Source organism: Coregonus clupeaformis, chromosome 2 (assembly GCF_020615455.1).
Source record: "Coregonus clupeaformis isolate EN_2021a chromosome 2, ASM2061545v1, whole genome shotgun sequence".
Lineage (NCBI taxonomy): Eukaryota > Metazoa > Chordata > Actinopteri > Salmoniformes > Salmonidae > Coregonus > Coregonus clupeaformis.
The window spans coordinates 26918866-26942057 of NC_059193.1; the positions used below are offsets into that span (position 1 = coordinate 26918866).

Here is a 23192-nt window from a genome sequence, read left to right on the forward strand (position 1 = left end):
AATTATCTGCATCAATCCGGTTATTCTGGTTATTTATTTCTAGTGTAGGCTACTTTCCAGAAGCATATTGTTATATAACTGATGTAGGCCTTTACCTATATTGACATATTTCCAACTCATGATCTGTTGCTTGTACTACTGCACAAACAAGCAAGAACAGTGATGGATGCTTTTATTTATTCCATATTGATCATTTTATTATGATTATCTATTTATTAATTCATTTGACGTTGGATGTCCAGAAATCCGTGAAGGCAGTGAAACGACAGATAGGTCAACAACAAGGAATATCATCCTGACATTATGCAAAAACAAACATCAACAAGAAATCCACACAGAAATAGCTTTATGCTAAAGAAAAATGCAAGATCACATATGTGTGGACAGCCAAATTAGGAGTTTGTTATGGAAAATGACTGTAAATGCCTTGAGAATGTTTGGTTTGGCAATTGCAATTAGAAAACCATTGCGTTTTTAGACAATATTGCAGTAGTGTAAGGAGAAAAAAACAATTTGGTTTGCCAATTTGCCTGTAAGAAATATAGGCACAAATGTGACTGTTTTTGTCTGGAGCAAAGCATCTCTGTTTGGAATCGAAGGCAGGACTACGCATGCGCAATATTGTCTGACCCCTACACACTTCCTTGTTCAACAGTGTGCACACGTTGAAACGTCATTGTGAACACTAAACAATCCGCAAATTTAGCTGCATCTGTTGGGGGATTCGGGTCCTTATTTCAAGCAGTTCTTCTGACTTTTCTGTCCATCGGAAGACGCACACAGATCATGAAAGTTTTCATTACAAGACGCATCCCACAGGAGGGAATGAAGATTCTGTCACAGGCTGGAGTGTATGCAGGTTTCACTTTATAGTTAGCTATGATCAGCTCGCCTAATGAGTATCTCATGCGCTGTCACTTGTCATCTATAATGCATGACTGTGTCATGCCAGTAGTGTTATAATTGTACTACTAAATTCTAGTGCTAGTCTACTTATTGCTGTATAAATGCATTGGCCACACACACCACACACAAGAAGTGGAGGGTAACGTTACACCATGTTCTAAAAGTGAAAGTTCATTGGAGTTGCTTATGACCTTTATTCCAGGTCACATATTATAGCGGGTACTCTGAACTTGTAATAAGGTTCTTAAGGCGTTATTATAACACGTACAAATGTCTATGTAACATTTAGTGAAGGTAATGAGGTATAATAAAGATTAAAGGAAGGGTAAGGTAAGGGGGGGAAAACAGACCTTAAAAAATGCACACAGACAGACAATGCAGAATATGTGGAGAGTACTGTACAATGAAGGAAATGTTCTAAATTGTCTTGGTCCCTCATTTTAATCTGGTCTCTCCCCATCTCCCTCGTTTCCATGGAAGCAGATGTAAAGTGTCACTGTGGGACTCTGATGAGCCTGTTCCGAGGGCGGAGCTTCTGAAGGGCGTGGCGGGGGCCCATGGGCTGCTGTGCCTCCTGTCGGACAAGATCGACACTGAGGTTCTGGACGCAGCAGGTACACTGGACATAATCTGGACCACATTAACTCAGACAGCACCTCTCAGTATTTTCCAATATTATATATATTTAAGGTTTATTTTGAATTGTACACATTTGCAGCTAAAAGCTGAATTGCAGCATACATAGGCCTACGTAAGTAAGTAAATAAATATATATTTATCTGGAATTTATGAGGCTGTTAGATATGTTTTATACAGTATATGTGTTGTATGATAGTTCCCATTCGGTCTTCTCCTAACACGTAACTATCGATTTGTGTTCAGGTCCAAACCTGAAGGTTATAAGTACCTTGTCTGTCGGATTTGACCACATGGCCATGGATGAGATCAAGAAACGGTAAGACTAACTATCAACTAGCTTGTACGCAGTGGTTGACTTGGGATGAAAGAGGTGCAGGAGCTGTCTTTTTCCAAATCTGTTCATTATACTATGTTCACAGAAATTCTCAAATTATATTATGATATAGAGGTCTCTGTTTATTCACTGTTAATCAATCAAATTTATAAAACCCTTTTTACATCAGCAGATGTCACAAAGTGCTATACAGAAACCCAGCCTAAAATCCCAAACAAGCAAGCAATGCAGATGTAGAAGCACGGTGGCTAGGTAAAACTCCCTAGAAAGGCAGGAACCTAGGAAGAAACCTAGAGAGGAACCAGGCTCTGAGGGGTGGCCAGTCCTCTTCTGGCTGTGTCGGGTGGAAGGGTTCATACACATTTGACAGATGGAATTTCATGACTTTTCCCTGACTTCTCCATGACTTTTAACCAAATTTCCATGACCAATAATTGGTGGCGACTCTATGTAGCCTACATGAAAAAGTCAGCATAATTAAAGGCTTCTGGTCTCTGATCCCATGTAGGCCTACTATCTCCTGCCGTTTGTGCCCTTGATCAAGGTACTTAACCACCCACAAAGTAGAATAACTGCACTGTTAGGCTACTGTATAAAATGCATGTGGTCAACCCTCCATCTGGAGAGCTACTGGGTGTGCAGGCTTTTGATCCAGCCCTGAAACACACCCAAGTCTCCTTATCAAGTTCCTGTTGAGCAGCTGATGTTTAGGCTACAATTTAGAGCAGGGCTCGAACAAAAGCCTGCACAGCCAGTAGCTGTTGGACACCCTCAATATAAAATATTGCAACATTACAACCAAACACTTTTATGTTTTTATACAATTATTCCCTCATTCATTCCTTGAATCGGGGCTAAAACGGATAAGGTAGGCTACTTCAAAGCAAGGTAGCTCACTAAGACATGTTTATCTCTAATATTCATGTTTCAGGGGAGATCTATGCACAGCATCGAATTTGTCAATTAGGCTATTCTTAGAATATTGTTTGTGTTGTCGGAATTACATGGCTAGCCTACTGTTTAATAGAGGGGAATCCTAGCTTTCCAATAATGGTGTCAGATGTATTTCTCAACAGTGCCGGTGAAAAGGCAACAATGAGTCAACGACTTTAATTCTTAGGCATATAGCTAAATAGTTAACTAGAGAGATAACTAGCCATACTAGAAGCTATGTTTTGAATTGGCTATATAGTGAGTCTATCATTATTTTATAGGCTACTGGCTGCTGAAATGTCCCTCTCTGTCCTCGAGAAAACGGCCCACTCGCACTGGCACACATGCAGATTGTGCACAGCACACACAGAGAGACGCGCTGAAGGCTAGGCCTAATTCTGATCATGGCTGATATGTAGATTTTTAAGTGATTGATCATATATTTTAAAAGGAAAAATTACGTGACTTTTCCAGGATTTTCATGACCTTAAGAAACCTCATTTGACAACTTGGAACATCGCATCCTGCGCATTCAGGCTGGCACATTCTCAAACTCCAACAGTCTACTGGCACGCATACACCGGATTCACAGACTAGCGGAAAATAAACTTGAACAAAGTGGAATCAGGATATGAATGCCCATTCTCCATTGCTATTCAATGCAGATCCCGCCTTCATTCCGCTTTGATCAATCTTTTTTTGACCCTGTGAATCTGGGCCGGTGATAGGCCACTTTGTTTTATAGAGGAGCCGGTGAGCAGTTCCCCAGACAGCTCCGGCCCAATTCAAGCAATGAATGTTCGAACAAATGCCTTACTCTCACATCTAAGTCAGAAACTCTCCTTGTGCCCTCGTCTCCATGTTCTGTGCAGAGGGGTGCGTGTGGGCTACACTCCAGACGTCCTGACTGATGCCACAGCGGAGCTGACCGTCGCCCTGCTCCTGGCCACAGCTCGGCGGCTACCAGAGGGAGTGGTGGAGGTTAAAAAGTCAGTGCCCGATAAACACACAGATACATTTACTACGTCAGACTTCAGTTTCAGATGATCACTCTTGACATGTTGTACAGTGATACTTTAGGGATTTTCTGTCTACAATTAATATGAGCAAAACAGAATGTGTCCTCAGTTCCCTCTTTTTAACTCTCTCTCTCTCTCAGTGGAGGCTGGAGCACCTGGAAACCTCTGTGGTTGTGTGGTTATGGTCTGTCAGGCAGCACTGTCGGTGTCATCGGACTGGGACGCATAGGTAGTGACAGTGATTGATTGATTGGCTTACTGGATTCTGTGACTCCTGGCCTTAGGTGTGAGGTCCATTCAATCCATACTGTAGCTGAAAGGGCTGGACAAAATTGCTTACTAATTGATTGATTGTCTGGAGTCAATGCTGTTTTCCCTCAGGGATGGCCATTGCCAGGAGGCTGAAACCGTTTGGAGTGAAGAGGCTCCTGTACTCTGGAAGAACTGCCAAATCCTATGCTGCTGAGGTGGAGGGAGAATACGGTGAGCTGGGGTGGAGGGGCTAGGGAAAACAGGAAAGTATGAGAGAGAGGGTGAGAATCAGATGTTTATTTGGCTGTTTCTTCACCTTCCTCTCTCCTCCCCTCCTCTCTGTTGCAGTGCCCTTGGACACGCTGGTGTCTGAGAGTGATTTTGTCGTGGTGTCCTGCGCCCTCACACCAGAGACCCAGGGCCTGTGTAACAAGGACTTCTTCAGCAAGATGAAGAACACTGCTGTCTTCATCAACACCAGCAGGTACTCCATTAAACACGTAGAGCAGTGCCAAACAAACCACACTGACTGCGTTTTGAAATGAACACTGCTACAATCATTCAATGCTGTAAAAATAGAGCTGTGTGTGTGTGTTATAGGGGTGCAGTGGTAAATCAGGAGGATCTGTACCAGGCTCTGTCCAGTGGTCAGATAGCTTGTGCTGGGCTGGACGTCACAACCCCAGAACCACTCCCCACCAACCACCCCCTCCTCACCCTCAACAACTGTGGTGAGTATATGGAGACACAGGGATGGAAGCCAGTTTACTGAGGCATCTCTGTTTTATTGTCTATGATTCGCCTCTAATCATTGTTGTGGTCTTTCCAGATGATTCAAAAATAATATTTTTTTTACACCTGCTCATTCAAATGAACCAGTTGCTTTTCCCCAGAGATTATCTATACTGAACAAAAATATAAACGCTACATGCGACAATTTCAAATATTTAACTGAGTTACAGTTTATATAAGGAAATCAGTCAATTGAAATAAATTAATTAGGCCCTAATCTATGGATTTCACATGACTGGGAATACAGATATGCATCTGTTGGTCACAGATACCCTTTTTAAAAATGGGCCTCACAATGGGCTTCAGGATCTCGTCACGGTATTTCTGTGCATTCAAATTGCCATCGATAAAATGCAATTGTGTTTGTTGTCCGTAGCTTATGCCTGCCCATACCATAACCCCACCGCCACCATGGGGCACTCTGTTCACAATGTTGACATCAGCAAACCGCTCGCCCACATGACGCCATACACGTGGTCTGCGGTTGAGAGGACTGTTGGACGTACTGCCAAATTCTCTAAAACAACGTTGAAGGCGGCTTATGGTAGAGAAATTAACATTCAATTATCTGGCAACAGCTCCAGTGGACATTCCTGCAGTCAGAGACATCTGTGGCATTGTGTTGTGTGATAAAACTGCACATTTTATTTTTATTTAACCTTTATTTAACTAGGCAAGTCAGTTAAGAACAAATTCTTATTTACAATGACGGCCTACACCGGCCAAACCCGGACGACGCTGGGCCAATTGTGCGCTGCCCTATGGGACTCCCAATCACGTCCGGTTGTGATACAGCCTGGAATCGAACCAGGGGGTCTGTAGTGATGCCTCAAGCACTGAGATGTAGTGCCTTAGATCGCTGCGCCACTCGGGAGCCCAAAGTGGCCTTTTATTGTCCCCAGCACAAGGTGCACCTGTGAAATGATCGTCCTGTTTAATCAGCTTCTTGATATGCCACACCTGTTGGGTGGATGGATTATCTTGGCCAAGGAGAAATGCTCACTTACAGGGATAAACAAATTTGTGCACAACATGTTAAGAGCGTCTGCTAAATGACTAAAATGTAAATGTAATGTGAGAAATAAGCTTTTTGTGCGTATCGAACATTTCTGGGATCTTTTATTTCAGCTCATGAAACATGGGACCAACACTTTACATGATGCGTTTATATTTTTGTTCAGTGTATGTTGTGCAATCCAATCATGTCCCTGCTAATACTTTTCTCTCCTCTCTCTCTCCACCTGCAGTGGTCTTGCCCCACATTGGCAGTGCTACCTACTCCACACGTGGCATCATGGCAGAGCTGGCCGCCAACAACCTGCTGGCAGGCCTACAGGACACAGACATGCCCAGCGAACTCAAATTCTAGTGCTGCTCTACAACTACTCAATTCTGCCTCGGTCCTCCTATTAGAATGATTTTTTCATCACCCAATCAGTAGTCATTACCGGGGAAGGTAAAAGCCGTAAGTGACCAGGAAGGAATCTGTGTTGAGTATTGCAGTTCTATTAAAGGAAAGATTCACCCATTTTGAATGTTATATCATTTTTGTGCATCTCTGAGCGATGTTCTATCGATTCCGGGGGTAATTTCATGTTTTCATGTGTATCTGAACTATTCGCCGTTCAAGCATGCAGAAATACAGCCGGTATGATGTGTTTTGCATCATAGAATACAGCAGGTATGACGGGTTTTGCATCATAGAATACAGCCGGTATGATGTGTTTTGCATCATAGAATACAGCCGGTATGATGTGTTTTGCATCATAGAATACAGCCGGTATGATGTGTTTTGCATCATAGAATACAGCCGGTATGATGTGTTTTGCATCATAGAATACAGCCGGTATGATGTGTTTTGCATCATAGAATACAGCCGGTATGATATGTTTTGCATCATAGAATACAGCCGGTATGATGTGTTTTGCATCATAGAATACAGCCGGTATGATGTGTTTTGCATCATAGAATACAGCCGGTATGATGTGTTTTGCATCATAGAATACAGCCGGTATGATGTGTTTTGCATCATAGAATACAGCCGGTATGGCGGGTTTTGCATCATAGAATACAGCCGGTATGACGGGTTTTGTATATGATGCAAAATTCATCCTACCGGCTGTATTTATGACTGCTTGAATGGCAAATAGATGCACAAAAACTATATAACATTCAAAATGGGTTAATCTTTCCTTTAACATGCTCTCCTAACATGAAGGTAAACTTCTGCCTCTTGCTCTTAGTGTTTATAAGAAATAACTAACTTATAAAATGTGACTTGAAAGAGGAAGTGTATAGTATTAGCGTTTTGAGAACATGCCTTAGTACACTAACAGTACTCCTAAGGGTCAGCCATGGCTTCCTTTTTAAAGACGTAGAAAAGCACTACAATGTCTCTGCACACACTTAATTAATTACAGTGGCCTTCTTGTTCTTATGAAACACTTTGTTCAATTGTACAAAACACTTGACTAAAATAGTAAAATAGTAGTTGTAATGGTAATGTTTTCTCTTGTTCTCATTCCAGTTGTGTTTGTTAACATATTGAGATATGGATCTCAGTTGTCTAGTTGTGCATAATTCTAAGAAACACTCTCTAATTAATTTGTTTCAAATTCTATGGTAAAATTATCCATCTGTAATCATTGTTTCAAACCAGCTGATCACTCCTGATTTTTCCCTCCCTCTAACACGGTCTGTCATTCTGGCTTTGTTGAATAAAGCTTTATGTTCAATGTAGAAATGTGTGAACATATTATTTCCCCCATAAGAAGAATTCTAGATCCATGCGTAAATTAATAATGAATACAGTTAGAATAGATCAGAAGACAGTAGTCAGGGATCAGTTTGGTTCCAAATTAGTTTCATTTTGATCACTCTTCAATAATGATCCTACTGAGAAATAGTGTGTGATGCATTGTAAAGATTATTTTAAAGAGTTCCATTCTCTCTGTTCTATGATGATAACACGTCACATTTCATGTAGTCGTCTTCTAGACAATCTACAACATACTGTATGTGCTTTCTAAAATCACTAACACACAGTCAACATTCGTTTTCACATCGATATTAAAGTGTCCAAAATTAAAGAGTGTCCAATATTAAAGTGTCTACTTAACAAGATTTAAAGCAATGACCAGACAAACATAACCCTGATGTGGCAGAACATTTTGAAATGGAAAATGTCAATGAGCTTTCTGACTGGTACCACTGGCTATGTTTCACAGCGTTTCCACCTGATTTCCCTGTCTCTCAGAGCAGCGTGGCAGGCAGGTGGCTGATCTTCCAGCGTAGACAGGTGGTCTTAGAATGTTTGTACAAATGGGACGACTGACTGAAGCGTTTGCCACACTTGAGGCAGGCGTAGGGCTTCTCTCCTGTGTGGACCCTGATGTGTTTCTTACAGTCAGTCAGGTTCAGGAAGGTCTTACAGCAGATCCGGCAGGCGTATTTCCTCGCCCCCTCCACTACCAGGACATTGTGCTCCGTCAGGGCCTTCTTACACTTTGAAAGGACATCCTCTGATGCTCTGGTGAGGGCAGGACGAGGAGCAGTATCCCCCCCTGCTGGACCGGAGGAGGAGGAAGCATCCTGGGGTCCGTCTATCTGGCCCTCAGAGTTGGGGTTCACTTTTGGGGCGATGCGACGGTAAGATGGCGGCCCTAAGCTACCCCCAACTCCGGTCATCTCAGCCCTGAATGATCGGGAGTGGGACGTGCTCAGACTGAGGCTGCCCAAGGTGCCTACATCTGGCCTGACGCCCCTCAAGAAGCCCCCCAGAACGTCCTGATTCTGGGTGGGCTGGAGGATGAATCCATCACTGAAACTGTGCCCCTCACTGCTGAGGAGCTGCTGGAAGGGGACAGAGGTTACTGGGAACATAAGGGAGGAAGAGGAAGCAGAGGAAGAGGAGGTGTTTGTTGCCTCTGAGTTTTGAAGTGACCTAACAGCCTCATTGCTTTCTGCCTGAGCTTCACTGATGGTGGTGTTAAGGAGACTGTCCTCTCCTAACGCCTCAAGCTGACTCCTGGGGTTGAGAATGCAGGAAAGGCCCAGGTCTTGGTTGCTGTCTAGGCCCTCATTATCAGACAACCAATCTCCTCCATCCGTGTTGTCTTGGAGTGGGTGTGTCGCTCTCTGTGGATTGGAGGTAGATTGGGGGTTGGATGAGCTTGGGTCATTTCCCTTCGGGCTGAGTATGTCTTTCTCATCATTTGCTGGCTCATCCTGATGATCACCAGTGTCCTCGGATGGGAATGGAGGATCACTGGACACACCTGGTGTGTCTGGATAGGAGGAGTTCACCTGCTCACTCTTCACAACTACATCCATCTTCTGATCCTCCTCTTCTTCTCCCACTTTCACTTTAAACACAATCCCTCCATCCACCAGAGAACCCTCTGTGTGATCCTCTCCCCCATCCTCCCGTGTCCCTCCCATGCTACTATCTGATTGGCTAGGCAGCTGTACCTCTTCTTGTAAAGTCCCTTCATACTTCTCCTCCTGCTTCTCTGCATCTTCCCTCTCCAGGCAGAGGCACTCGTCTGTCTTTAGGGAGTCAGGGGAGGGAAGCTCCTCCCCCCCATTACTCCTGGACACCCTTGGGCAGCCCTCCCTGTGATTCCCCTCAGACAGCCTGCACCCACTCTGCTTGCTGTTCAGCCTCTCCTCCTGAAACACTTGGGGAGAAGAGCTCTTGCGTTTGTGGTGACGCCGACCAGAGAAAGCTGCCAGTTGCTCCATGCTTCCACCCGCTCCAACCCCTCCGTCCCTGCCTCCAGCCTGGCTAGCATTCAACACAGTCTCGCCAACGTCGAGGCTACCTTCCAGGGCCGATGTGACCAGGCTGAGCCCCAGCTGCTGGAGCAGGACAGATCTCTGCTGCCTGGAGTTGACCCCAGCCATGGCTTCTGCCTGGGATGGAGACTGCCTCAGGTGCTGCTGGTCCACTGCATGGCTGAACCGCTGCTGCTGCACTGGCGACCTCCAACCACGCGGGGGCGATGTGGGGAAGCTGCGGGAGGTGAGGTGGTGCTTGCAGGCCTTGACCACAGTGTTGAGGTGCAGGTGGGAGGCAGCCAGGAGCACGTCCATTACGTTGGAGGCCCCCAGAGTGAGAGTGGAGGTGTAGATCATGTCCAGCAGGGCGGCGAAAGCCTCAGGAGTCACCACCTCTAGGTCCAGCTCCATCACACTGGCTCCTCCGCCATCCCCCTCCACTGCATTCAGAAGGGCCCTGAAGTGTGTACTGCAGGCTGCCAGGACAGAGCGGTGGGCCCTGAACTGTTGGCCCCCCACCACAATCACACAGTCACAGAGCTGACCACTGACACGCTGGTGGTTCAGCTGCTGGAAGATGTGCTCAAAGTGACCCGGGAAGTCCATCTCTGCCTGAGGATGAATATGAGGAATCGTCAAACTGAGTAATCAAGCTGACAAAAGAGTCAGTGAACTGATTTAATTTCTGATCATTCAATGCACTACACCCAGGCCAGTTTCCATACAATAGATTAAATGCTAGTAACAAAAACTATGATGCAAATGTAATGTCTATGGACTAATTTGACTGGTCTAAAGGTCTGACACTGTAGATCACTTTTATCCTTGCAAATATTAGTTACTAATTGTATAAAAAACAGAATAAAACCGGCATATCATCTTGCAGTGTCCCCATGCTCGTGCCTGGAATATAGATAACGGAATCTGGCTCGCGCTCGTTCAGTACCGCCCTCCTTTTACGTTTGTATCATTCGCTGAATGAATGAAGATGGCTCAGTTAGCTACATTCACTACCTAGCGAGCTACCCAAATTGTAACAAACCAGGCAACGCAAAAAAACTACATTTGGTTTACTTTACCTGAAAATAGTCTTTAGCCTACAGAAGATGTGTAGGGTCACGGCAGTAAGCAGGGAGGGGGCGGGCCCAAACATATAATCTTAACAAAAACACGGAAGGACGCGGGGTCTCATCGGTCGTCACTAGTTACCACAGCCACAAAGTCATAAACCCTGCCCATTTCTACAATTAATCTTCTTAAAATGTGACTTTAAAGAGTAACTTTCATGAAGAAGAAAAAATGAATAATCGAAAACCAGATGTTTAAGGCTTAATTATAGTGAAACACGTCAATTATGGTCTTCATTTCGACAGTTCGTTGCAAATGTGATATATGTTGGTCTTTTTGTTGTAAATCTAGCTCTTTGTGCCCCTAGTGGTTCAACTCTACCATTGAAATCGTGACGTACAGGTGCCTCTACGTCAACTCAAGGGGAGGGGTTCGGCATGAAATACACTCCCTTCTAGATCTGCTGGGTATCTGTGTGCTGCATGGTACCACCTCAAGGTTGACTATAAAAGCAGGCAGTGCTTGACTTTGGCCGGTGCTCACCAGAGCTGAGTACCAGCACCACACATGTTGTACTGCTTGGGCTCCTGTTCCTCTTAAAGAATATTAGCTCAAAAGTATTGTGGAGCTCCTGCACCTAAATGTAAACAGTACCTGCACCTATTTCAGTCCAAGTCAAGCACTGAAAGCAAGTGACAGTAGGCCTTACCTGGTAATGGTCTTGGTAAGGAAGCGTGCCAATATACTGTATTTTGCATGATGCTTCCTTGACTAGACTACTGACATTACACAAAATTCAAAGGCAGTTAAGCACATTTCCTCATATGACCAAATTCAACGTTTTTGCTTACCGTTTCCGACACTTCTATGCTTTTACGAAGAAGAAAAAAACATGTAGGTTATGAGGATTATTCATTAATATTCATAGCTACATCCATCGCAAAAACGGATTACAATAATGGTGATTTCAACTCTATATTTTCCACCAGCTACTACTGATTGGTGGCGCAGTCTTTGAAACAGTTGGCTCAATGGTTGTGAATTCTAATCCCACATTTGGCGAATATTATTATTTTCTCTCAAATCCTTTATTTACAATATTCATCCTGTGCCTACACACTTCTAATTCTGAAAAGTGAAAGCATACCTGTGAGATGAGTCGCCTGGTAGTAGTTGTAGGTTTCTATACAGAACTCAAGACCAATCTGTGAGTTAATTTGACAATTGGAAAAAGAGCTACTGCGTAAACACTGCAATGCACCCAATCTTCATTTTTAAGGTGATGATTGCACTTTTCTTCCTATCACAATACCGCAGTAAATGTGAGATTTTTTTGCAACCCGTGGGGTATTCGAATTTACAGTGGTAATAGACGTCAGGAACTCTGCATTTTACCACTGTAAGCTAACCTAACTGTCCAGAGCCGTATTTGCTCATGATGCACCTCATTTTATTATCAGAGCGTGGCGGTGGACTTCTGGTAAACTTTAAACTACGTTTACCCACTCCCAAAATGAATATTTATGAGTAATTCCCCCCCACCCACAACTTCTCACTTGCATGCATTTTTTGTATTATTTGAAGGGTTTGGGCAAAGGCTGAAATTGAGGTTGAGAGTTACCCTTAAAACCTAACACTAACCTTAACCCTAACCACACTGCTAACCGTATGCCTAACCCTAACCCTAACCTTAAATTAAGACCAAAAAGCTAATTTTTGTTTTTATGAATTTTTACAATATAGCCAATGATGACTTTGTGGCTGTGCTATCTAGTGGAAACCGGTCTAATCTCAGTGGAAGGGGGAATTCGTGGTCTCGTCTCGCCGTCTGGCTGGTTTACTGGCTTAAACTGGTACGCTGTTCATTCGTGCATGCATCCCACACGTCAATCATTATTAATATATCAGACAATATTATGCAACATTATCTGAATAAAGTAAAAAAGCATTTGAAATCGTCAACTTTATGATCAGAATGCTGATGTACTCCTCAAAAATAGGACAAGAGCGCCCCCATGTGGGATATCCAGGTAATGGATGACTGCTTTACTTCCGTACAATACGGAACAAAAATGTAAACGCAACATGCAACAATTTCAAAGATTTTACTGAGTTACACTTAACTGAAGGAAATCAGTCATAGGCCCACCCACTTGGGAGCCAGGTCCACCCACTGGGGAGCCTGGTCCAGCCAATCAGAATGAGTTTTTCCCCACAAAAGGGCTTTATTACAGACAGAAATACTCCTCAGTTTTTCTGTTACTGAGCACTAACCATAAACAAAAACAGAGGACATCTTGATAACTACAAATTACAACTACTTAGTGTTCAAGTGCTTTGGGGGACACAACGCAATGTCTTCATTGTAGCCTATAAATAAGTATTCCATATAGGATCCATATGATGGTGTTTAGCTCGCTGTTCCCCTGTCATCGTTATGTCCATAGTGCTTGTTGCAGTAAACTGAGTGTGGGAATCCTGGAGCGGTAGATGGTCTCAAATGCTATCCAACTTCTTCAAGATATATGGAGCTGTGGGGGCAAAGCAGTAGTAAAACAACATTTTGTAACATTTACAGAGTAAATTATACATAAATGTTAACTTTTGATTGAGGCATTGTTTTCAGTCAAAAGTGCTATCGAAGACCCTGGGGATGCTATCTAGATTAATGCCCATTCATTTTCATGCATAGTAGGCTGCCGGTCAAAAGAGCGGAAACCTTTTTAGGGGTCACTACCTGCTGGATGATCTGTGGAGGGTCATGTCTAGCGATGTCATTGGTTCTGTGTACATTCTCTGGTCTGAGCACTGACCAGGTGAGTGACACATGCATTACACAATATATTGTGAGATAATATGTGCACCCCGAGAGGAATGCGAAGGCCGATACTTACTGGCTCTGAGAATGGCAATATAGATTAGGAAATTGCGCACGGACGAGATGACGTCCTGTCGCATCTTCATCTTCATTTCCTCTGGGTCCATTTTCGGCCCTAACCCCTCGAGTTTAAACATCTCGGCGTGGTCTGTGAAGGTTTTATACCCTACCCCTCAGCTGGTTGTGATTTTATGGCTGAGGTTTCCCTGCAAATTGGTGTTATGCTTGCTCTTTGGGTTGATTCTCATTACCTGCGTGCTTGATGGCGGAAACGTGACTGTTTAAACCGGAAATTACGCTTGAAGGATTACTGTGCGCAATGGCGGTAGAGGTACAAACTCTACGATAGGCGAAAGGCAAAGCTATACATATTTATTTATGAGGAATTTCTACTAACCCAAGACTTGCCAATTTATCTATATATAAGTCTGTCTAAAATATATATTTAGAGATGAATAACAATGTCAATAAAATGCAAACATTCTCTTTTATGTTTGTTTTGTATGATTGCTTATTAGGCAACAATATACTGTCATTCTAACTTGTTTACGATCTCTCTCTCCCCCCACACTAATAATAATACAGTAATATCATCTTTATTGAATGTGTTAATGTTAATGTTAATCATGATCTCCCTTGCCTTCAATCAAACTGACGTTGTGGGGGGGTCTTCAAGGCAGACGGAGAGGGAGCGGACAATAATGAGGAGAGGCTGAAAAAATAAAGGGAGGAGAAGACGAAGGGAGGGGATGGGTTATTTCTGAGCTCAGGGCTGGGGATTAAGCGGCCGAGAGCAATCCCAATACGATGACAGCATCCAGCCTAAACCCCCACGCATCACACCGTCCGGGACACGGATTCTACCGATTCTGACAAACTATTCTGCCTGCTCTCTCTCTTCAGTCACTTAATTTTACCCTCCCGATCCACAACCCCGGTCCGTCTCTTTCTTTAGAACACGAGGTGAGTTCGTTTTTTCGTGATTTTATTATCCTCTTTATTGTCAAATCTGTCTGTGGACCGAGGCTGGAGGAGCCGGGGGGTATAGGTTTCTACGTGCACCTTGCATTGATTGCAGGAATCTGGTGCGATATTTTTCACATAGAAACAAAATATCGATTCTATTTGAAGGATTTGGACCTCATGCGGGTCCACGTGCCCCTGTTTCGGAGATGAGTAGAGAGATCTTAATCGGAGAGCGTCTGCTAAATGACTTAAATGTAAATGATTAAGACTATCGTACAAAAGACTGACACATTTTTTCTTTGTTTACGGGCTAATCTGGCAGGACTGCTGTTACCGATTATATCTCGGGTCAGTGTTGGTCCTGGAGGGTGAACTATGAAATATGAACACAGCATAATACACAGATATATCTGAGTTATAACACATTTACATATTTTATTTCGACGTAGAGAAAATTGCAAATTAATTAGGGGGAAAACTATTGCGCGATGCGCTATTGTTATACTATTCTGTATTTCGTTTTATTGCATGCTGAGCAGCGCACTGTTACCCCATGCATTTGTGGCTATGGTCGTAGTTATTTTTGTCATTCATTCATACCCATCCTCATCCACCTAGGATACTCAACACATGCATTTTGCATGGCCAAAACGCAGCCAATGGAATTCTGTGCAGCATAACATTTGTGTCACTTAATTCAAATGGTTAGAGAGTAGAAATTGAATGAGAGTAGTAGATCCAGCGCTGATGACAGGTGTCTGTAGTGGTGGTGTAAAACGCCTTTATACTAAATGGCCAATGTCTTGTTGTTATCAATGGGCGTCGACGAGGTGTGGCGAGAGACAGATTCAGCCTTTTTCCTCACGCGCGTCTCCATAGGTTTGTGAAAATGATACGTTCATTCTGTTTTAGATGCCGTGCCAAGCAAGAAGAGCTCAACACAACAATGCGTTTTGCCTTTCTGGGTCTTTTATTTCATTCATGACATGATTTAATATGACCACTGATTATGATTATATATAGGCCAGACATGTGCTGTACCTAAAATGTACATGCTGCCCATGAGAGTATGTATTTAATGTCACAGAAAATTATCACTGACTATGTTCACAAATAAATATGTAGGACTACCGACATTCCTAAACACCCACTCACTGACACACACATAGCCCACATCATCTCACACATGGACGGTTGTCGCTCTGGTCTTGTGCTGCCCTATGGGCGTGACTGCTCAATGAGTATGTTTGACTGTGTGTGATTGTGTGTGTGATTGTGCGCATGCGAGACCATCTGTGTGTGAAGGCACGTGCCCAGATAGAGCCCTAGGTGTGCTGGAGCACCTGTCCCTTTGCCCTCCTATGAAAAAAGTGCCCTTTTGATTAGCGGCGTTTTTTTTTTTTTACAACTAATTACCATTTATGACATTTTTAGTGTCTTTTCTCTCATGTAACTTTTTTTCAGTTTGAGCACCTGCCCCACCAACGCTCTGTGCACAGCCCTGCGTGTGTGGGATTGTGAGTGTGCACACTTGGTTGTATGAGCATAAGTGTGTGTGTGTGTGTGTTGCCTGTGCTGCTATGCCAATGCTGCAGGCGGTGTGCATTATGACTCAGGGTCAGGGATGTATGGTAGAACATGTGATGGAACTGTTGCTCTAAGTTCACCCAGCCACCAGAGCTGTTGCTCTGAGTTCACCCTGCCACCAGAGCTGTTGCTCTGAGTTCACCCTTCCACCAGAGCTGTTGCTCTGAGTTCACCCAGCCACCAGAGAAATGCAAGAGGAATGGCAGGACTTGCACATCAGGAAAGACTTGCTGTCTCCCTGCCTGCTTAACTGACTGCCTGCCTCCATGCCGAACTGCCTGTCTACCAAACGGCCTGTCTGTCTGCCTGCCTGTCTATCTGCCTACTTGCCTACTTGCCTACTTGCCTACTTGCCTGTCTCCCTGCCTAACTGCCTCCCTCTCTTCCTGCCTGTCTGCCTGCCTACCTACTTGCCTGTCTGTCTATCTGTTTACTTTACTTACCTGCCTGCCTGCCTCACTGCCCAACTGCCTCCCTTTCTTCCTGCCTGCCTGTCTGTCTGTCTGTCTGTCTGCCTAACTGCCTGCCTGTCTATCTGACTCCCTGCCTGCCTGTCTGCCTGTCTGTCTGCCTGCCTGCCTCCCTGCCTAACTGTCTGCCTGCCTGCCTGCCTGAATATCTGTCTGTCTGTCTGACGGTCTGCCTAACTGTCTGCCTGCCTCACTGAGTGTTCTTACTGCTCTCTCTTACCCTGGAGCCTCCACATCTAAAATGACAGCCTATTCCCTACATAGGACACTACTTTTGACCTGAGCCATATGGGCTAGGGGTCAAACGCAGTGCACTATGTGGGGAATAGGGTGTAATTTCATTTTTGTCCCTTGTTGTCTCTAGGGCAGTTTGAGTTGTGTGCTGGTCAATCAATCACATGCATTTTATATCGCCCATTTCACAACAGCCGTTGTCACAAAGTGCTATACATATACAGTTGAAGTCTGAAGTTTACATACACTTAGGTTGGAGTCATTAAAACTCATTTTTCAACCACTACACACATTTCTTGTTAACAAACTATAGTTTTGGCAAGTCGGTTAGGACATTTTTCCAACAATTGTTTACAGACAGATTATTTCACTTATAATTCACTGCATCACAATTCCAATGGGTCAGAAGTTTACATACACTAAGTTGACGGTGCCTTTAAACAGCTTGGAAAATTCCAGAAAATGATTTCATGGCTTTAGAAGCTTCTGATAGGCTAATTGACATAATTTGAGTCAATTGGAGGTGTACCTGTGGATGTATTTCAAGGCCTACCTTCAAACTCAGTGCGTCTTTGCATGACATCATGGGAAAATCAAAGGAAATCAGCCAAGACCTCAGAATTTTTTTTGTAGACCTCCACAAGTCTGGTTCATCCTTGGGAGCAATTTCCAAACGCCTGAAGGTACCACGTTCATCTGTACAACCAATAGTACGCAAGTATAAACACCATGGGACCACGCAGCTGTCATACCGCTCAGGAAGGAGACGCGTTCTGTCTCCTGGAGATGAACGTACTTTGGTGCGAAAAGTGCAAATCAATCCCAGTACAAGAGCAAAAGACCTTGTGAAGATGCTGGAGGAAACAGGTACAAAACTATCTATATCCACAGTAAAACGAGTCCTATATCGACATAACCTGAAAGGCTGCTCAGTAAGGAAGATGCCACTGCTCCAAAACCACCATAAAAAAGCCAGACTACGGTTTGCAACTGCACATGGGGACAAAGATCGTACTTTCTGGAGAAATGTCCTCTGGTCTGATGAAACAAAAATAGAACTGTTTGGCCATAGTGACCATCATTATGACATCTCAAGACATCAGTCAGGAAGTTAAAGCTGGGTCGCAAATGGGTCTTCCAAATGGACAATGACCCCAAGCATACTTCCAAAGTTGTGGCAAAATGGCTTAAGGAGAACAAAGTCAAGGTATTGGAGTGGCCATCACAAAGCCCTGACCTCAATCCTATAGAACGTTTGTGGGCAGAACTGAAAAAACGTGTGCGAGCAAATTAGGCATACAAACCTGACTCAGTTACACCAGCTCTGTCAGGAGGAATGGGTCAAAATTCACCCAACTTATTGTGGGAAGCTTGTGGAAGGCTACCCGAAACGTTTGACCCAAGTTAAACAATTTAAAGGCAATACTACCAAATACTAATTGAGTGTATGTAAACTTCTGACCCACTGGGAATGTGATGAAAGAAATAAAAGCTGAAATAAATAATTCTCTCTACTATTATTCTGGTATTTCACATTCTTAAAATAAAGTGGTGATCCTAATTGACCTAAGACAGGGATTTTTTACTAGGATTAAATGTCAGGAATTGTGAAAAACGGAGTTTAAATGTATTTCGCTAAGGTGTATGTAAACTTCTGACTTCAACTGTACCCAGCCTAAAACCCCAAACAGCAAGCAATGCAGATGTAGAAGCACTGTGGCTAGGAAAAACTCCCTAGACAGGCAGGAACCTAGGAAGAAACCTAGAGAGGAACCAGGCTCTGAGGGGTGGCCAGTCCTCCTCTGGCTGTGCCGGGTGGAGATTATAGGAGTACATGGACATTTGGCCAGATTGTTCTTTTAAGACGTTTAAACGTTCATAGATGACCAGCAGGGTCAGATAATAACCCCAGTGGTTATAGAGGGTGCAACATTATGTTGTCAGTTGGCTTTTCATAGCTGAGCGTTCAAGTTTCAAGTTTTAATGTCACGTGCACAAGTACAGTGAAATGCCTTTCTTGCAAGAGGTTCAGAGAGAGAGAGAGAGAGAGAGAGAGAAGGAGAGTGAAAGGAGAGCGAGAGAAAGAGTTGAAAACAGCAGATTCGGGACAAAGCAGCACGTCCGGTGAAACAGGTTTCATAACCAACAGGCAGGAGTCGTCAGGCCAACAGCAGGTCCGGGACAAGCTAGTTCCATAGCCACAGGCAGAAAAGCAGAACTGGCTCGGCAGCACAACCGGGTGGACTGGGGACAGGGACAGCTGGGAGTCGTCAGGCCAGGTAGTCCTGAGGCATAGTCCTAGGGTCAATGCAAACCCGAATCTTTGTGACGTCCCTACCCTAAACCCTAACCTTAACCCATATCCTAACCTTAACCATAACCCATACCTAACCCTAACCTTAACCATTTAAAATTATAATTATAATGGGGTAGGGACGTCCCAAGGATTCCGGATAGCACAGACCATGTTTCGAGGGCTCAGGTCCTATGGGTGGGGAGACAGATTGGTCCAACCAATTGGTCAGCCAATCGATCACCAGTCCAATCAATAATGGTGGTCATTAAGTCATTACTGTAGATGTATATTGTGCAGTGCCCCAGACACATTTTGGCAGCTAGAGACTGTCGGTCGTCAATCATTTTTTATCCGAACACCAATCCGTTTAATGGCTGGGCCTTTTGCCCCTCCCAACAATTTGAATAGGAACGTGAGGTTGTGTCATTTCAACCAAATTATATTTCCGAAATATACATTAAAAATATATAGTACGCTAGCAATGCTAGCACCGTAAATGAGCTTACTCTGGATAATTTGCACTTCTGAAGAGGGATGGAAGGGCTGGTTGTTTAAAGAAAATCAGTGCCTACTCACAGCCAATCAGCCAGCAGCTTCTGGCAGCCAGCGCTTCACGCATACCTACTGTTCCAATAGGAATTTCCCAAGGCTCTGGAGAACAACCAGGCTCTGGAGAACGACCAGACTATGGGTTGGCCAGGCTCTGGAGGACAACGTGAGCGAGGCCTGGAAGCCGAGGCTATGGGATGGCCAATGGACCAGCATTGGGACATACTGTACACGATAAACCACTCTAAATCCCTTCCAGACATAACAGCACCATGATCTATGAACATGTAAAAAGGTCTGGTCTAGACATAGGAGAGGCAGAGGTCACTCATCCCAGATTTGCCCAATCCCAATCCCAAATCAACCCCTAGTTCCTATCCCTTGGCACGTGGAGGATTGGATAGGTGTAAGCAATATGGAGACAATTCCATCTCAGCTGTTCTCATATTGTTTAAAACCATGCTTTGAGATCAGACCCGTATACAGGAAGGGCTTAAGCCGGGTTAAGGACAAGGGGTTGATTTGGAATGGAGTATGATTTCGATCCACCCACTAACTTCCCAATCTCTTCTTCTTCTTCCCCAGACAGATAGTGACCCCAAGTACCCAGGTAGTCGTCTCTCTGACTCTGACCCGATCAAAACCCAAGATAACTGGAACACAGCAGACTATTAATCTTCCAGTGGCCTAGTATTTAATAGTGCATTGGGGAACTCAATCTCCCCCTGGTTGCTGTTGCAAGTGGAGATGAAATGAGTGGTGCACGGGCGGGTTCCGTCTTAGTAATGCTAATGGAATGAGGTGACGGGGAATGCAGGACGGAACGATAGATTTTATTAGGTCTGGAAGGGAACGGAGGAAATGGAACATCGCCAACCAAAAAACAAAAGCAATGTAACGGAGTGCTCCTGGGTAATAGACAACAGGAGTACACCATTACATTCATCATCATATATTACATACATTCATACATTCATATATTTTTTTATACAGTAATATTATTTATTTGGTTGTTTGCACAGTTCTATAATTTTTTGTATGCATATTATTATATTATATAACACAACCATATAGCGTCTGGCTTTCTTTGATGTATTGGTTTGTACTCTGCACAGCCCCTCTCCTGTTCTGGTCTGGTTTGGTCTGGTGTAACTCAGTGTCAGACTGAGGTCCTGAACAGATCTGTCTCCCGCTGTGCTCCTCCTCATGGGGTGCAGCTGTATCCGGTGGGTCAGTCAGGCCTACTGAAGGGGGGTAGTCCACTCAGGCAGAATTAGGCCTCAGACGTCAATAGCAGACAACTGGTTGATCCCCAAAAAGACCTGTGTTTTTTGTCATAGGCCAAGGCCACATGCAGCCACACAGTGAAAGGGTTTGGATTGGAACATATACCACTACTCTGCCGCGTATAAAAGCTAATTAAGGATAGGCTAGATACAGTGGGGAAAAAAAGTATTTAGTCAGCCACCAATTGTGCAAGTTCTCCCACTTAAAAAGATGAGAGAGGCCTGTAATTTTCATCATAGGTACACGTCAACTATGACAGACAAAATGAGAAAAAAAAATCCAGAAAATCACATTGTAGGATTTTTTATGAATTTATTTGCAAATTATGGTTGAAAATAAGTATTTGGTCAATAACAAAAGTTTCTCAATACTTTGTTATATACTAGGGGTGTAACGATTCGTTTTAACAACGATTCGATTTGTATCACGATTCGTGGTTGTCGATACGATTCAAGGACGATATTGGTTCATTTAGAACGATACGATCCGAAACGATTCAGTGACTTGAAATCGATTCAGTAACCTTTTAGCCAAAAATTCAACCAGTGTGACTGAAATAAATACCTGGATACTGGACAGTGCAGGTGAAGTTTCCTAGATTCCTGTTTCTTGTAAGGACCGCAATGGTGGTTTGATAATTTCTCGCTCGTCGGCTTCTCCTCTGTCGTCCGCCTTGCTATGTTTTGTTGTCTTTGCGCCTTTGCGCTGCTGCTGGCGCGGGGCGATGACGTCACGGATAGGCAGACTGAATCGAGTAATGTTTAAAGCCTTTATCATTAAAAGTGCTAAGAAAAAACATCCATATAAAGTCTGACGTGCTTAAATCCAATGGGTTATTTCCTAGTATCGATACAATCGATTTATTACATTTTAAAACGATGTTAGATTGATATATGTTGTCCAAAAGGCCAACTCGCCGAGCACAGATCGATGTAGTTGGATCATAGGAATATAAATCGATACATCGATGTAGTAGATGGATCGTTACACCCCTATTATATACCCTTTGTTGGCAATGACACAGGTCAAATGTTTTCTGTAAGTCTTCACAAGGTTTTCACACACTGTTGCTGGTATTTTGGCCCATTCCTCCATGCAGATCTCCTCTAGAGCAGTGATGTTTTGGGGCTGTCGCTGGGCAACACAGACTTTCAACTCCCTCCAAAGATTTTCTATGGGGTTGAGATCTGGAGACTGGCTAGGCCACTCCAGGACCTTGAAATGCTTCTTACGAAGCCACTCCTTCATTGCCCGGGCGGTGTGTTTGGGATCATTGTCATGCTGAAAGACCCAGCCACGTTTCATCTTCAATGCCCTTGCTGATGGAAGGAGGTTTTCACTCAAAATCTCACGATACATGGCCTCATTCATTCTTTCCTTTACACGGATCAGTCGTCCTGGTCCCTTTGCAGAAAAACAGCCCCAAAGCATGATATTTCCACCCCCATGCTTCACAGTAGGTATGGTGTTCTTTGGATGCAACTCAGCATTCTTTGTCCTCCAAACACGACGAGTTGAGTTTTTACCAAAAAGTTATATTTTGGTTTCATCTGACCATATGACATTCTCCCAATCCTCTTCTGGATCATCCAAATGCACTCTAGCAAACTTCAGACGGGCCTGGACATGTACTGGCTTAAGCAGGGGGACACGTCAATCTCCCGAGTGGCGCAGTGGTCTAAGGCACTGCATCGCAGTGCTAGCTGTGTCACTAGAGATCCTGGTTCGAATCCAGGCTCTGTCGTAGCCGGCCGTGACCGGGAGACCGATGGGGCGGCGCGCAATTGGCCCAGCGTCGTCCAGGGTAGGGGAGGGAATGGCCGGCAGGGATGTAGCTCAGTTGATAGAGCATGGTGTTTGCAACGCCAGGGTTGTGGGTTCGATTCCCACAGGGGGTATAATAATAATCTGGATAAGAGCGTCTGCTAAATGACGTAAATTTAAATGTTTGGCACTGCAGGATTTGAGTCCCTGGCGGCGTAGTGTGTTACTGATGGTAGGCTTTGTTACTTTGGTCCCAGCTCTCTGCAGGTCATTCACTAGGTCCCCCCGTGTGGTTCTGGGATTTCTGCTCACTGTTCTTGTGATCATTTTGACCCCACGGGGTGAGATCTTGCGTGGAGCCCCAGATCGAGGGAGATTATCAGTGGTCTTGTATGTCTTCCATTTCCTAATAATTGCTCCCACAGTTGATTTCTTCAAA

At 44.1% G+C, this 23192-nt stretch overlaps 4 protein-coding genes across 5 annotated transcripts in view; 2 read left to right on the forward strand and 2 right to left on the reverse strand.

Moving 5' to 3' along the window:
• The first annotated feature begins 641 nt into the window (after positions 1 to 641).
• On the forward strand, positions 642 to 6656 carry LOC121532575 (glyoxylate reductase/hydroxypyruvate reductase-like). Its single transcript, XM_041838377.1, has 9 exons — positions 642 to 851; positions 1390 to 1520; positions 1789 to 1861; positions 3685 to 3801; positions 3972 to 4060; positions 4213 to 4314; positions 4432 to 4567; positions 4684 to 4814; positions 6123 to 6656. Exons 1-9 carry the CDS (start codon positions 787 to 789, stop codon positions 6242 to 6244), a joined length of 966 nt encoding a protein of 321 aa, XP_041694311.1. The 5' UTR covers positions 642 to 786; the 3' UTR covers positions 6245 to 6656.
• A 246-nt stretch (positions 6657 to 6902) lies between these two features.
• On the reverse strand, positions 6903 to 11038 carry LOC121585948 (zinc finger and BTB domain-containing protein 5). Its single transcript, XM_045204966.1, has 2 exons — positions 10734 to 11038; positions 6903 to 10266 (listed from the first exon to the last, which is right to left on the reverse strand). The coding sequence occupies exon 2, from the start codon at positions 10258 to 10260 to the stop codon at positions 8128 to 8130; it is 2133 nt and encodes a 710-aa protein (XP_045060901.1). The 5' UTR covers positions 10261 to 10266; positions 10734 to 11038; the 3' UTR covers positions 6903 to 8127.
• A 1889-nt stretch (positions 11039 to 12927) lies between these two features.
• Positions 12928 to 13890, reverse strand: LOC121536647 (mitochondrial import receptor subunit TOM5 homolog). The gene is made up of 2 exons (XM_041844061.2): positions 13617 to 13890; positions 12928 to 13253 (listed from the first exon to the last, which is right to left on the reverse strand). Exons 1-2 carry the CDS (start codon positions 13735 to 13737, stop codon positions 13219 to 13221), a joined length of 156 nt encoding a protein of 51 aa, XP_041699995.1. The 5' UTR covers positions 13738 to 13890; the 3' UTR covers positions 12928 to 13218.
• A 408-nt stretch (positions 13891 to 14298) lies between these two features.
• LOC121532585 (FERM and PDZ domain-containing protein 1) overlaps positions 14299 to 23192 on the forward strand; it is a 35615-nt gene continuing 26721 nt past the window's right edge. For both annotated transcript variants that reach the window (XM_041838387.2, XM_041838391.2), the window contains exon 1: positions 14299 to 14563. The gene's annotated coding sequence lies outside the window, so the exon portion shown is untranslated. The remainder of the gene's footprint in view (positions 14564 to 23192) is intronic.